The 14,343-nt window shown below is 67.4% G+C and overlaps 1 protein-coding gene across 2 annotated transcripts; it reads left to right on the top strand.

Annotated features, from left to right (window-relative positions):
- The first annotated feature begins 306 nt into the window (after positions 1 to 306).
- On the top strand, positions 307 to 5,003 carry NUDT14 (nudix hydrolase 14). 2 transcript variants are annotated; one of them, XM_024759158.1, is made up of 5 exons: positions 307 to 631; positions 724 to 767; positions 1,350 to 1,414; positions 1,616 to 1,853; positions 4,688 to 5,003. In XM_024759158.1, exons 1-5 carry the CDS (start codon positions 602 to 604, stop codon positions 4,926 to 4,928), a joined length of 618 nt encoding a protein of 205 aa, XP_024614926.1. In that variant the 5' UTR covers positions 307 to 601; the 3' UTR covers positions 4,929 to 5,003. The 2 variants fall into 2 exon arrangements, with proteins under 2 accessions (XP_024614926.1, XP_024614925.1); XM_024759157.1 differs by having other exon boundaries at positions 308 to 626.
- The last annotated feature ends 9,340 nt before the right edge of the window (positions 5,004 to 14,343 follow it).

Raw genomic sequence — 14,343 nt, 5'->3', positions numbered from 1 at the left:
GGGAGCTGCTGGGACGGGGCGTCCAGGGTCGGGGAGCAGGGGGGTGGAAGGAAGTGACAGAACAGCAGGACCACAGGACACAGGACAGACAGCCCGAGACAGAAACCGGGCTGGGGAGAGGGTCATCCACTGCCCAGTCATCATCATTGAATCGTCACGTCCTGCGGGCTGAGCTCCTGCCCGGCGCGGGCACACCCTTCCCCAGCTGCTCCCGGGGCTGCTGCGCTCTCCGGAGGCCCGCCTGCCCCTCCTGCCCTCCTGTCGCCCTTTGTCCAGTGGCCCAGGGGAGCTTCAGCAACGAAAACCTGATCTCTGCTCTACCCACGTGGGACCCCTCCTGCCCCTCGCCTGACTGTGAGGACATGTCGCGCCCGCCTCTCCCCACAGCCCCGTGGCCCTTCCCGCACGTGGCGGCAGTGTCGTCCCTCTGCAGCTTCAGCTCACCTTGTGCTGCGTGCTGGCTCATGCTGTGCCTGGGACGCCTTCCCGCCCTTTGGCCCGGTTTTCTGCCTCACCCCTTGAGAGCACCAGGCTGTCCTGGACTTCCCTGCCCACCCTGGCGGCTACGCCCTGCCCCACCCGCTGCAGCTCGTCGCTCCCGATGGGCCCGGGCCATGACTGGCCGGGTACGGTGGGTCTGTGTGGCCCTCTCGCTCCCTGGAGCACCTCCACCCGCGCTGCCGGCCCTTCAGCCCTCCCTGACCGCTGCCCTGCCTCTTGCAGAATGGTACCCAGAAGTCGTGGGACTTCATGAAGACCCATGACAGGTGAGGGCCCAGGCTGGCTGGCCGCCGGGGAAGCCCCAGGCTGATGTCTGCAGGGGCACAGAGCCCCACCCGCCTCTGCGTGTCTGAAGTCCCCACTTTCCCTGTCGTCTCACTGAGGGGTCAGCCTGAGGCCTGGAGCCCGAGCTGGGTCCCAGCTCAGGCCACCTGGACCACCTCTTGGACCTGAGAGAAGCTGCCCAGGTGCCCTTGCCCCCGAGCGTCAGAAGTATGGGCTGGATGGCAGCGTGGCTTCAGGAGTGTGGCTGGCGGCAGCTGGCCAGCAGGGGCCACGTGTCCCGTCAGTCACCCGTCCTCAGCTGCTGCCACCCCCGGCCTGCCCAGCTGCCCAGCATGTCCTTCCCACCCCCCGGCCCCCGTCCTGCCAGCTGGGATACAGGAGGCCTGGGTCCTGGCCTGACTGTGTGACCCTGGCAAGCTGTGGCCCGTCCTGGGCCTCAGTCTGCCCATCTGAGCAAGGGACACCACCGTCCTGGGTTGTGGAGGAGAGGAGGTGGGCTGGGCCCCCAGGGGGGTGAGGTGAGGGGCCTGCTTCTGTGCTGAGCTGGGCCCCTCCCCCTGCAGTGTGACCATTCTCGTGTTCAACTCTTCTCGAAGGAGCCTGGTGTTGGTGAAGCAGTTCCGGCCAGGTGAGGCGGCCCAAGTGGGGTATGGGGGGAGGGGAGGCCTGCAGGCTCACGTTCAGGCCCCTGGTGTCCTAGGGTCAGAGTGCAGACGTGGGGAGAGGGCTCTAGAGGAAACTGAGGCCCGGCAAGGGGGTCTGGTCAGAGCGGGTCACGTGGAGCTGGCCACCACAGGGCGGTGACTGCGGTCTGCCTTCCCCCAACCAGCTGTGTACGCTGGCGAGGTGGAGCGCCTCTTCCCGGGGTCCCTGGCCGCCGTGGACCAGGACAGGCCCCGGGAGCTGCAGCCGGCACTGCCTGGCTCGGCAGGGGTGACATACGAGCTGTGCGCCGGCCTCGTGGACCAGCCCGGGCTCTCGCTGGAGGAGGTGGCCTGCAAGGAAGTGTGGGAGGAGTGCGGCTACCACCTGGCCCCCTCCGGCCTGCGCCGGGTCGCCACGTACAAGTGAGTGGGGCTGGGCCCGTGGGCCTGCGGGGCTGGGGAAGGGCCGTCTGTTGCCAGCGCAGCCCAGGGGATGGGACGAGCTGCCTGGGGGAAGGTTGGACGGAACGCACCTCAGGGCGTGATCTGGGCCGGAACCCGGGGCCCTCGGGGCTAGTCCTGCAGCCTGCTTGGCCCCGTGCCCTCCACCGCGGCGGGGCCGGCCAGGCTCTGGCTCCGGGTGGCAGCTGATGCTGACAGATGCCTCTACTTCCTGTGGGATTAAGCGCCGGGCGCTGGGGGTGGGGTGAGTCACAGGTCTGCTCTGACAGCGGCTCAGGGGCGAGGGAAAGGCCAAGTCCTGGGCCGGGGTTGGGGGGCGAAGTGCGGCCCGCCCCCACCAAAGCCCGCCCCTCATTCCCCCGTCCCAGGACAGGATGTCGGGGTGCAGCCCACCCTCGGCCTGAGGATGTCACAGTGGGTCCCTGACCTTGGTGAAATCCGGGGGCAGCAGGAGAGTCTCACGGTGTGGCCCTGATGCCGAGCCCCTGGCGGCCTTCCCCAGAGGCGGAGCCGCCCTCCTCGGCCCAGCAAGGGGCCGCTCAGCGTTGGGCCTGGGCCCCCCTCGGCGACACCCAGGGCCTCGTCCAGGCACCCCCGGCCTGGGGGTGGGGGTGGAGTTTTAGTCCCGGGAACTCAGGCGTGGGATTTCTACACCAAAGAGCCAGACATCTTGGTGTGCGGGGCCTCAGTTACCTGCGGCGTCCTCCGCGTGGCTGGCCAGTGGCCACGTAGCCTCTGAGCCTTTGGGCTGGCGGTCCGGGGGGTCAGGAGGATCCAAGGGGCCTGACCTCGGTTAGGGGGTGAGCCAGCGGGCAGGCCAGGAGGAAGGCAGGTGGAGGTGCCTTGGAGGATTGGGGTCCCCCGAGCTGGTGAGTCTGGGGGAAGTCCTGGCAGAGGCGCTGCACGGCAAAGGCTCAGGGGCAAGGGGACAAGTGGCCCAGGCCTCTGGGCTACGGCCTGACCCTGAGGGTGCTGGGTGCCAAGGAGGGCTCTGGACAGCGAGTGGCCAGCTCAGGCTGAACTTTCGAGGTGAGGGTGGCTGGCTGTGCGGAGGCAGGGCCGGACGGGGCTGGCGTGGAGGCCAGGGCAGCTCTCCCTGGGAGCCCGACGGCGGGCTGCGTGAGCGGGAACTTGCGCTGCCCTGGGGTGGGGCCCACGGCTTCCTTCCGTGGCCCCGGGGTGGGGGAGCCAGGCCACTCATCTGCCCGGCCCAGGTGACAAGGCCCAGTGCTTGTCTGAGATCCCCCAGCTGAGGACGTGATTGAGTGAGCAGGGAGAGGCAGTGCCCGGCCTGGCCGGGTACATTCTTCTCGGCGCCGGTGTCCGTCACACGCCAGCGGAAGCTGGGACTGGAAACCCCACAGGCCGCTGCTTCCATCAAAGGCGCAGGCTGTAGCTGCCGCCGGAAATGGGCTGTCAGGAAGGGTCCGAGGGAGATTAGGGGCGGGAGGGTGGAGGAAGCAGCTGGGTGAGGTCAGTCTGGGTGGGGCCCCCGCCTGGGGGTGGGGAGTTTGGGGAGTGGGAGGGAAGGTCCTCCGGCTCTGCTCCCTGCCCCATGTGCGGGGCGCGCCTCGGCGCTGCGTCCACCCTGCAGGCCCCGGCTGGCCTCAGCTAACCTCCTGGGGTGGCCTGGGGTCTCCCTGATCCCCTGGACGTCTCCCCAGACACCCTCTGCCTCCCCTCTCCCCCAGCAGACCATGCTCAGCCCTCCCCTCCTGTCTGTCACCCCATCCTCATGGCCAGCCGTCACCATGGCTGCCCACTCGTTACCTTCCCCGGCACTGGTCTGGGCCCCTGCCCTCTGCCTGGGTGCCTGTCCCCCTCCTGGTGGCCAGAAGCCCCCTCCTGGCCACCACCTAGGGAGGGGGGGGACTCCTTGACAGTCCTCTCCAGCCTGTGAACCCTGGTCCCGGCCCTGGGGACCACGCCCCAACCCGCCATGAGCCCCAGCTCCCCACCCAGCCCAGAACAGGCGTCCTGCGGGTGCCCACATGGGAGTGCTCGCAGACCCAGGCTGCGCCGGCCAGAGCCCCGGCTGCGAACCGGGGCCCGCCGTGCGGGGAGAGGCCTGGCTGAGGCCGAGCGTGTGCAGAGTGTCGGTGCGCAGAACCACCCGCCAGACTCAACGGCTTTCAGCGACGCCCATTTACAACCTCGCGGTTGCTGGGGGTCGGCAGTCTGCTTGCTGCGGACTTGGCCCACCGCTCAGGGTCTCGCAGCCTGACCGCCAAGCTGCGGTCAGGCGTTGGCCAGGCCGAGGTCTAATCTGGGGCTGAGGTCGTCTTCCCAGCTCCTCGTGGCTGTGACTGAGGGCGCTGTCTCCCGCTGGCTGTCAGCCGGGGGCCCGTGGTCGGCTCCTAGCCCATAGGCCCTGGCACACGGCCCTCTTACAGCATGGTGGCTTACCTCGTCTTCAGGTGTCTCTCTGACTCTTTTCACCTCTGACCCCTAAAACCGGCAATGAAGAGCTTGCCTGACTACGTCAGGCCCACCCAGGATCACCTCCCTTTTTGATGAACTTAAAGTCACCTGATGAGGGCCCTTAATTACATCTGCAGAATTTCTCCTTCATCACCTGACCCAACCTCAACACATGGGAGCCTAATCACGGTGGGAGGTCACATCCAACATGTTCCTAGGTTTCCCCCACACTTGAAGGGGGAGATTACATGGAGTGTGTACACCACAGGGGGGAATCTGGGGGGCCAGGGGGCATCCTGGAGCACTGCCTACCAGGGGCTGGAAGGGCTGTGGAAGGGGCAGGGGCGGCCAGCAGATGCCGTCTCCACCCGTAGGTCCGGTGTGGGACTGACCGGCTCCAGCCAGACCATGTTCTACGCAGAGGTGACAGATGCCCAGCAGGGAGGCCCAGGCGGGGGCCTGGCGGAGGAGGGCGAGCTCATTGAGGTTGTACACCTGCCCCTGGATGGCGCCCAGGCCTTCGCAGATGACCCGGATGTTCCCAAGACCCTCGGCGTCATCTTTGGTATCTCATGGTTCCTTAGCCACGTGGCCCCTGGCCTGGGTCCCCAGTGAAACTCCAGGCGGTCTGGACGAGCCCAGTTCTGGACACCTGCTCCGCAAACCTAATAAAGGCTGGTGTAGCTCTAGCCTGTGTCTACCGACTCCGAGCTGTGACCGTGGTGGGAGGGGGGGCGGGGGGGGGGGGGGGGGGGGGGGGGGGGGTGCGGTCTCCGTGAAAGCCCCTCGGCTCCACCGGGGCAGAAGCCTGCAGGTTGTGCAGGGGGCAACTGGGAGTTGGCGGCTGGCAGAGGGCTAGGCCAGGCCCCGGGTAGTGCCCCAGGTTGAGTGGGGGGCAGGGAGGATGGTGCCGTGCAGTGCCACTTCTGGGGGTAGGAGAGGTTGGGGACAGGGGCTCAGCCATGTCAAGTGCTCAGGGTCCACTGAGCACTGGGCAGTGGATGGAGCTGTGGCCTTCGGAGTGGCGGCCGCGCCAGCCGCGTCAGGAGGGTGTGGACTAACCCACAAGGCATGTACTCCCTGCTTCTGGGGCCAGTGACGGGTCCCCTCCGTGACTGGGGCTCTCAGTAGCCCTGTGTCCCCTGTGTTGGTGATGAGGTCTCACTCCACCTGCCAACCTGTGTGTGGTGTAGCCTGAAAGCCCCGTAGGACCCCTGCCTTGCACACCAGCTCGCACTTGGGGCCGCAGGAGGGCTGGATGTCTGCTCAGCCAGGCACCGAGTAAGACCTCTGTACATAACGGGTGGGCTGGAGCCCACCATGAAGAACGTGTGCTGGTCACCATGGTCATGGGCGTGTGTGGGTGTGGCTGGGCCATCAGTTGGGGATGAGGGCCCAGCCTGAGGGCCAGGCAGGCTTCTTGGAGGGAAGGCTGGCCTGACCTCTTCTGAGGGTGGCGACCTGGCCCGGCCTTTTCCCAGAGGCCCCCAAATCCTCTGGTCAGCCCCTTGGGCAGTGCCCTAGGGGATGGGATGGGGGCAGCCTGGGTCATGGTCCACTGACCCTGGAGAGGGCAAGGTGTCCAGGGGATGCTGCCCGGCAGGCAGGTGGGGACTGGGGAGCTGGAGTGACCGGGAGCTTTGCCGTGAACCTGACTTCGTGCCCTGTGCCCAGCGTCCCCTGGGACTGGACCCTGGGCTGGAATGGTAGAGGATGCCAAGGCAGGACATGCTGCCCTGGCTTCCGCTGAGACCCTGCTGTCAGGTGGGGGCACTTCCCCGGGGCTGAGGTCACCCTGCCCTCCTGTGCCCCCTGCCCCGCCCCAGGCCCAGCCCAGGCAGGCGGGCACTTTCCTTCCTGCTGGCCTTCGGAGTGTGTGTGGCTGAGCCCCGCCGGGAGTGGCTCAGTGCCAACAGCCCCCGAGCCTGGCATTCGAGGCTGCCTTGGGACAGCTGCGCCCAAGGGGCCCACTCAAGCAGCATCACCTGTATGCAAATGCCGGCTGTGACCCAGGTGGGGCCACCCAGGTGGGGCCTCCTGGGAGCCCAGCCAGGCAGTGACACGCTGCTGGGGAGGGGCACTCAGGCATGGGTGTGCGTCCAGGGGGCCGGCAGGGTCGCGCTGCACTGGGGTCTCGAGCAGCCCAGCTCCGCCCCGTCCAGAGGAGGCCTAGTGGGCCGCCCCGGGCCCCAGGACACCTGGAGAATTCCCAGGGCAGCACGCCCCACCCTGCCTGTGTCTTGCGGACTGCCTGATACTCACCTGAGCTCCGCTGGCCTTCTGAGCTGGGCTGCAGGCGCTGCCCACCATCTCAGAGGGGCCCCTAGTGGGTACTGGCTGGGGCTGGGGGCTCTCTGTGCCCTGGGGAGCATGCCAGGCTCCAGCCTGGCGGGGCGGGGGCTGGGGGCAGGGCCGCGGACTTGGGTGCAGTCCAGCCCCGCACTCTGCTTGGCAGCCCGATGGGGCGGGTCAGCAGGCACCAGTGCCGGACCTAATGGAGCTGGCATTGATTTCCCGGCACAGGGGTGGGGGGGCTGTAACCGGAAACTCCCCTCCCTGGCCGCTATATTTAGCACCGTAGAACACGGGCGGAAGCGCAGCTCGCTCCCGAGCCCAGCCGGCTCTGTCCAGACGCCCAGCAGCTTGTACCCCGGCCTGGTCCTGAAGCCCCCTGGCCAGGCGGCGAGGCCTCCACCTCGTCTCTGCCTTGTCCGGCACAAGTTGAGACCCATCCCAGAACTTGCCTGGTGTGAGGCGCTTGGAGAGGGAGCCCTTGGGTTAGGGGGCAGGTGGGGCGGGGAGACTGAGGGGTGTTGTGGCCCAGTGGGCCCCAGAACGATGCTGGGGGTCCTCCTGGAAGAGGCAGGGCAGCCTGGCCCAGCAAGGGAAGAGGCAGGAGCCTGGCTGCCTCTGGATCTCCAGCCCTCTGGCCCAAGGGGTGCAGAAATCCCTGTAGGAGGGGACCCCAGGAGGGAGGATCCCCTCTGCCAGCAGCCCCAATGCCTTCCCTCAAGAGGCCAGCTTCCTGTCTTGAACCTCTCCTGGGTCCCTTAGGTCTGGGCTGTGGCTTCTAGGGGGCAGGAGGGGGAAGGGGACCATGAGCGCGCGGGGGTTTCTGTTCCCTGGGCCGGGAGGCAGGGAGCCCATCCCATTCCCAGAGGGCCTGGCTGGAGGCAGATGGGGCCGGACCACTGTCTCCCCAGGGTTGCAGGGCGGGCGGGGGCTCCCTGTATCCCTGAGGCAGGGTTGGCCAGTGGGAAGGGCTCCAGGGTGGCCACGTCCCCTGGCAGGTGGAGCTGGAACCTTGAGACGGGTGAGCATCCCTCACTGGTGCCTTCATGCCGAAGACGGCCCTGAGCGGGGGAAGAGCCTCCGCTGAAATGCCAGCTTCTGGAACCGGCCGCACAGCAAGCCCAGCGTCAGCCCCGCCACCCGCCCTGTGAGCTAGTCCAGGCCATCGTCTCCTCCCACAGCTGGCCAGGAGCAGGAAGCTTCGGACAAGGGAGGGGCGCACGGCGGGGGGCTCTTCTCCAGATTCCGCCTCTCACTTGCGCTGGAAGTCCCCCCTCCTCCACCTCTCCACGGAAAGGCCGGCCACCGGCCCCTCTCGTTTGCACTATGGCCGTGGCCGCCTATGGCCTCCCTGTCTGACCTCGCCCTGTGCTGCCCCTCCCCCCCAGCCAGGGATCTTTGTGACAACGTAAATCACAAACGTGCAGCCCAACCCAGCTCAGCTGCTTTCTGTGACTTCCCGTCAGCCTTAGCAGGAAGACTCTAGCCAGGCAGGCCCAGCACAGCCGGCACTCACCACCACCTCCAGCCTCCCCCTCTGCCCCTCACCTGCTCTGCCCTGGCCATGTGTTCTCCTCAGCCCCAGGGCCTTTGCATGTGCTCTTCCCAGCCCCTCACCTGGCTGACCCTGGCCTGCCCTCTGGGTCTTAGCAGGCTTCTTCCCCATGTGCTGCTGCATGCCTCACCCTTACAGTTTGCTGTTCTGCATTGTTTGTCTATGTTCTCTGCCCACCCCACCCCCCAGCCCCCACTGGCTGTGTCAGCCTTGCTCACTGCTTGATGAGTGCAGGAGAGCGGTGGGTGTAGGACAGTGGGCATGGGTAGGGTTGGAGCCCTGGACCCCTGGGACAGAGCCTCCAGTACTCAGTACTGTCTCTGGGCCAGAGCAAAGAGGAGGAAGCCTCTCCCCGGGGAACCCCCATCCCCACAGCAGTAACCGCTACCCACCCTCAGGAAGAAAGCAACTGGAAGGCTCTGAACACAGCTCACATTCCCTTATTTGGTGGGGGTCACTGTGCATGGCGGTGCCTGGCTTGTGTCCTGCCCCCTCCCAGCCTACAGAGGGGCTCAGGTAGGGATGGGCGCTTGGAGTGAGCAAAGCCAGGCCCATTTCTTTAGGCCCCTGAGGCCTGGACCCGCAGGCTGGGCGGTGAAACCAGGGCATTAGGCCCCTTAGGCTGCTGCCGCGCCGACATATCCTAGTGTGGGAGAGGGCAGTGTCTGTGCTCCTGAGTTCCTTCTGCCATTGCCCTTGCCCCTGAACCTGGCCTCCTGCAAAGCTCTCTTCCTCCAGGAAGGCTTCCAGCCCCGCCCCACCCCCCACATTGTAGCAGTGACTAGCTCCAGGCAGGGGTTGCACCCCCAGCATCCAGCCCAGGGCCGCAGGAGCCAGGGGAATGAAGAAAGCCCAGTTACTACGGAGGTTGAGCGGGAAGACCCCTTTGGACCGAAGCGGTATCCCTAACGGCAAAGGCGAGCTCCAGCCCTGAAAGGGACGCTGACTGGGGGAGAGGCTGGGATGTTTGGAGACAAGGAGCCTCGGCGGAGGCGAGGCGAGGTTACTCCGGTAGAGGGCAACAAGGTGATGACAGAGGGTGGGATATGGGGGCCTGGCGACCGGGACAGCAGCAGGAGCCTCTTTGGGCGGCCCTCACCTTGTCCTTTTGCGGGTGCACTACCGTCCTTTATTCGCCCCGCCCCGCCCCGCCCCGCCCCGCCCCGCCCCGCCCCGCCCCGCCCCGCCCCGCCCCGCCCCGCCCCGCCCCGCCCCGCCCCGCCCCGCCCCGCCCCGCCCGGCCCAAGCCCCGACACCCATCCTGGGCGTTCCTCGAAAGTATGGCCTGGCGAGCCCCGCACCAGCACCGAACTGGGCACACAGTCTGCGCGGAGGAACATTCGTTCCCTGGCTTCCTGACCCCCCCGGCAGTGAGGCGGCGAGGGCCGGGGCGTGGGAGGGGAGCGCCGGGGGGTGGGAGGGGAGCAGCGCCCCCTGCTGCCGGTTTCCCAGGCCGCGCCTGCCCCGCGTGGGGCCGAGCCCTGATTTGTGCAGGAGGCGGCATCTCCTTTGGGACCGCGAGCAGCGCGTCGGCGGCGGCGCAACGATAGGAGGGGACCACGGCGGTGACCTCAGGGGGCGCCCCACCTCCTGGCTCCTGACACCCAGCTGGTTTTTTTGGTTCGGAAGCCCTCGAGGCTGCGTGGCGGGTGGGGGCGGGGCGCCCCGGCTCGCGACCCCGGCCCGCGCTTCCCTGCGCTCTCCCTCTGCCTTATTTTTAGGCGGCGCGGCCCATGGGCTATTTCGAGCTGCAGCTGAGCGCGCTGCGGAACGTGAACGGGGAGCTGCTGAGCGGCGCCTGCTGGTGGGGGGTGGCAGCTCCGACGGGCACCGGGGGACCTGGGCCCGGGCAGACCTCGGGCACGTGTGCTGGTGGCAGCCTTTGCTCCTGGCCCAGATCCGGGGGGAAGGTTCAGTGGGCCCTGGTGCAGTGATTCTTTGTCAGGCTCCTTACACCTTGCAGTCTTGGGTTTTTGGTTTTATTCTTTTGTGGGAGGGGGCTTGGAGCTGGCCCGTCAGGCGGGAGCCTTGGGCCTGAGAATGCTGGTAGGGATGTGGCTCATCACCGTGGGCTGCAGGGAGCTGTGGTTGGGCAGGCGAAGGCTTCCTGCTGCCTGATGTGGCCCTCCCAGGTCTTTGTGGTGCATGCAGGGACCTGGGTGGGGGCAGGGATGAGAGAGGACCCTGTGAAGCAGGGCCTCGGTGTGCAGGAGCAGGTGCCCGCAGCTGGGGTGGGTCTGGCTGTAGCAGGACGCCAGGCTCCGACTGAGAGGCTGTCCTTCCGACTAAGGACCTTTGGCTGGACCAGCCAGTGGGAGCCGACAGGAGTATGTCCACCTGATGTCTCGGTTCTGGAAGAGACGGGAGGTTGAGGCCGGGCTGGTTGAAGTTGGGCCCGACGCCCTCCGCCCCGACCCGCTCTGAGCCCTGTGCTGGCACCTTCTCCTCAGCCTGGGCCGGGGGCCTCCCCTGTCCTATTTACCGCCTTCCTGACCCCTGGCTACACCCCTCTGGGGCCACAGCCCTACCCCCACATACCTGGCTGGTCTCTGGGGTCTCCCTTGACCCTGGGGCCTCAGACGGGGAATGTGTCCCTGGGGTGGAAACGGCAGGGGCGGCCTGGGAGGCCCCGGGCGCCGGGATGAGCCCAGCCCCCTCGCCCCCGCAGCGGCGCAGCAGGCAGGTCTGAGCAGGGCCCGCAGCCTGTCATCTGCGCTTGGGCCGGAGCCAGCGCGGTTCGAAATCGCTACCTGAGGATGTGTTTTCGGCTCGAGTTGGCAGCAGTGGCCGTGGGGGCAGGGAGGCCTGGAGGAATGTGGCGGGCCAACGCGTGTCCCTCGGGCGCTCGGCCCCGCTGGCCGGCCAGGGGTGGAACGGGACGGGGCAGGCCCTGGTCTCCCCAGGCAGGAGCCTGCAGACTGGGCGCCGGGTCCTGGGCCAGCTCCCCTCCCTTCCTCCTGCCCCCAGCTGGGTCCTCTCGGAAGGAGCAGGTGGCCCGCCCTCCGGTCGGGGGTGAGGATGGGGGGCAGCCGTGTGCCTGGGGGGCTGCGCTTGTCCTCTTCTCCCTGCTGCAGCCGGTGCGGCGATGCCAGCGCACTGGTATTTCCGCTCGGCCGGCAGCAGCCCTGGGGCCACACTGCCTCTGCCTGCTGCAAGTCCAGCTCCATCCCGTGAGCTGGGGTGAGTTGAGCTGGGGCGAGTTTGGAACCCAGTGTGCCCACTAGGGCCCTTGACCCTGACCGGAGAAAGTGAGGACTGCGTTTGGTGCCCTGGGGACCGAGGAGGGGGCCGGGCCTTGCCTCGGGGCTTCAGGTGGGAGGGCTCCCGTTCAGGACCCTGGAGTAGGGGTGTGAGCAGGGCCTTGAAGGTGGCTGCAGGTGCACGGGTGTGGGGAGCCGCCCTCCTGCACCCGACCCAGGCCCCTGGAGGGGGAGGGCCGGCAGCTGGTCTGCGCCTGCCCCAGTGACCCTCAGCCAGTCCCGAACGCCCCCCTCCGCCGCTGCCCCAGGCCTGGTTGGGGCACCCTGACCTGGCCGCATGGGCCGGGGTCCCTGTGCTGTCTACCGCCTGTGGTTTCAGGTTGGTGTCGGGCTTAGCTTTCTGGAGAGGGGCGTGTCCAGGGTCTTGGAGGTGAGGAAGGTGGGGTCAGCCTGGGTGTGAGGCCTGCCTCTTCTCTCCTCATCCGGCCCCATGGATGTCTGTATGCGTCCCGCTGGTCCCCTGCAGGAGGTAGGTGATGCCGTGTCGGCCCCAGCGCCTGGCCTGTAGCTAGCAGGGCGGAGGCCACTTTTGGTCACGTGTGTGTGCAGGTGTGCACGCGTGAGTTTTCTCTGGGTGTGGTAGGTGGCCACTGGGGGTGTTGGAAGGGCCGGGTGGGGCTGGCCGATGGAGGTGCAGTGTGGCATCGGGGGCCCTGAGTGAGGGGTCCTGCTGCCTAGTTAGAGGCCACACCTGCCTACTTGGTTTACGTTCTGGTAGCTGGGACCCCAGGAGCTGGCCCACAGGTCGAGGGTCCCTCTCCTGGAGTGAGCCCTGTGGGTTCGAGGGGGTGGCTGTGTATGGTGGCACAGATGGGGTGTGGCTGCTCGTGAAGGCCAAGCTGGAGTCGTGAGGAGGACCGAGGTGGGCCTGGGCCTGATCCCGTTTCTGACGGTGTAGCCAACCTGAGCTCGTGGGCCAGAGCAGGTCCTGGGACCTGGCCGCGTGGTGCAACTGTGTGGGCTTGTGGACGGGGGACAGGGCTGCAGGGCTCAGTGCCCAGCCTGGCCTTCCGGCTGGCCTAGTCTCCCCGCTTCCTCGCTGGCTGCCCAGCAGGAGGCCGGAGTCCCTTGCGGGGTCTGTGACGTGCTCAGGGGTGGGCAGGGGACTTGGGCCAGTCGGGGGCATGCACACCCAAGGGGGAGGTCTGCCGGGATGTGGACACAGGGCCCAGCCCCCCCACGTCCAACTGCCAAGGGGGCTTGTCAGCGGCGCGAGCCCCCATCCCAAGGTGGGCCAGGCCAAGGTCTGCGCCTGGGAGGTGTGTGGTACCACCCTCCGTGTGCTCCCGACCCCCAAGGAGCTGGGGACTGGGGTGGGAGCTAACGTGGACCCTGGCCCCTTCCCCACACTGCTCCCGGGGCCTCCTCTGCCCCCTTCCTCTCCATACCTTCCCACTGGGACCCTGGGGTCCTGCCCAGGTGGGGCTTGGCAGGCTGCACCTGCTCCGTGCCGTCACCTGCCCTGTACTTCAGGGGTCTTGGTCAAGGCTTTGATACTGGGGCAGCAGGGCGGGGCTCTCGGGCAAAGTGGGGACACCGGGAGGGCTGCACCGGCCAGTGGAGCGCTTGGATATGGGCGGGGGTTTTGTCCCTGGGCATGAGAGGTGGGTTGGGGAGCAAGGCTGCAGTGTGGCAAGGAGGAGCTTGCTGGGGGGTGTAGGCAGCGGCTCCTTGGAGGGATTGTGGCTTTCAGGGAGCCTCTCAGGGGCAGTGTCTGGCTGAGGGCAGGCTGGGCCAGCGAGGGGTTTCTTGGTGGAGACAGGCATCTCTAATCCTCAGGCCTGAGCCAGGTACACTGGCGTCCTTATCCCCCAGGCTACCATGAGCCTGGTGTGACCAGGGTCGACCTGACTGTGGGCTTTGCAGCCCTGCAACGTGCGTGTGATGAGGTGTCGTGAGACCGTGGGCTGCTGCCGGCCCGCAGGGGGGTGGGAGGGGCACGCCCAGGCAAGGCCCTGTCTGGTCCCTGGTGCGGAGTGTGGGTGTCTGGCTTCCCTTGTGGGGAGGCCTGCGGTCCGCTCCTCCTGCGGGGGTGCCGGGGCCCAGCGCCTTGAGGGGAGGCGGCCCCCTCTCCTCCCTGTCGGGTGACAATGGAGGCAGAGGCTTGGGCCTTTCTGAAGCTCGGGTTTCAGGAAACGTATCTGTGCTTAGAGCTCCTGGCGCCGGCGTGAAGCTCTGCTCCGTGGGGGGCCGGGCGCTGATGCAGGGTGCTGTGGGAGAGGAGCCAGGGCAGCAGGTCCAGGGTCTGTGCTAGGCCTTCTTGGCCTGGGGTGTCCTGGGCCGTGGGGTGTGGCACATCCGGCCCCACGTCTGCCCTGTGCCATTTCCATGTCTGTGGGCGGCTGCCCCATCATCCTTTCTGGGGGGTCAGACAAAGGGTTTGGACCTAGCCTTGGGGGTGGGCCAGGAAGAAGGCCGTGGTCGGGCTGGGATTCTGGTGTGGGTAGGTCAGGGCGGGCTTCCTGGAAGAGGTGTGGCTGGGTCTTCAGGAACTAATGCCAGCCGGCTGGGTGGGCCTCTCGAGGTTGGGCAGGCTGGTGGCCCAACTGTGCCTGGCCAGGGGTGTTCTCCTGCCTGCTTCCTAAGGAACCCGCCCCCGGCCCCTAGCTGTCATCAACCCTGCCCAGGCACCCACCCCCCAGCCCGGTCCCTGGGATGACAGTGTGCCCTCCGAGGCCTCCCGTCCAGGCCTGTTGCCTTTTTCCTGTTCTGTAGAGACCTGGGGTTGACAAAGCCCTGCCGGGCTCATGACCCACAAGGCAGCAGCAGTGGAACGAAAGGTTGCCATTTGCAGGAGGGAAACTGAGTCCTAGAGGCCAGTCGGGAGGAGGAGAGGAGGTGCCGCCCCACCCAGTGGCTCAGGTTCTCTCTGGATGACTTCCTGCCGTCCAGGTGTAGGGAACCCAGCTGGCGGGCGGTGGGG

The sequence above is a fragment of the Neophocaena asiaeorientalis genome, unplaced genomic scaffold (genome assembly GCF_003031525.2).
Source record: "Neophocaena asiaeorientalis asiaeorientalis breed wild unplaced genomic scaffold, Neophocaena_asiaeorientalis_V1.1 scaffold476, whole genome shotgun sequence".
NCBI lineage: Eukaryota > Metazoa > Chordata > Mammalia > Artiodactyla > Phocoenidae > Neophocaena > Neophocaena asiaeorientalis.
Note: the sequence above shows the minus strand (reverse complement) of the source record. Positions and strands in the feature narration are given on the sequence as shown.

Coding starts and splice junctions, on each gene's coding strand:
- NUDT14 (XM_024759157.1), top strand. CDS start 363: ATGTCGCGCCCGCCTCTCCCCACAGCCCCGTGGCCCTTCCCGCACGTG. Junction 768..1,349: donor TTCATGAAGACCCATGACAG/GTGAGGGCCCAG, acceptor CTCCCCCTGCAG/TGTGACCATTCTCGTGTTCA. Junction 1,415..1,615: donor GGTGAAGCAGTTCCGGCCAG/GTGAGGCGGCCC, acceptor TCCCCCAACCAG/CTGTGTACGCTGGCGAGGTG.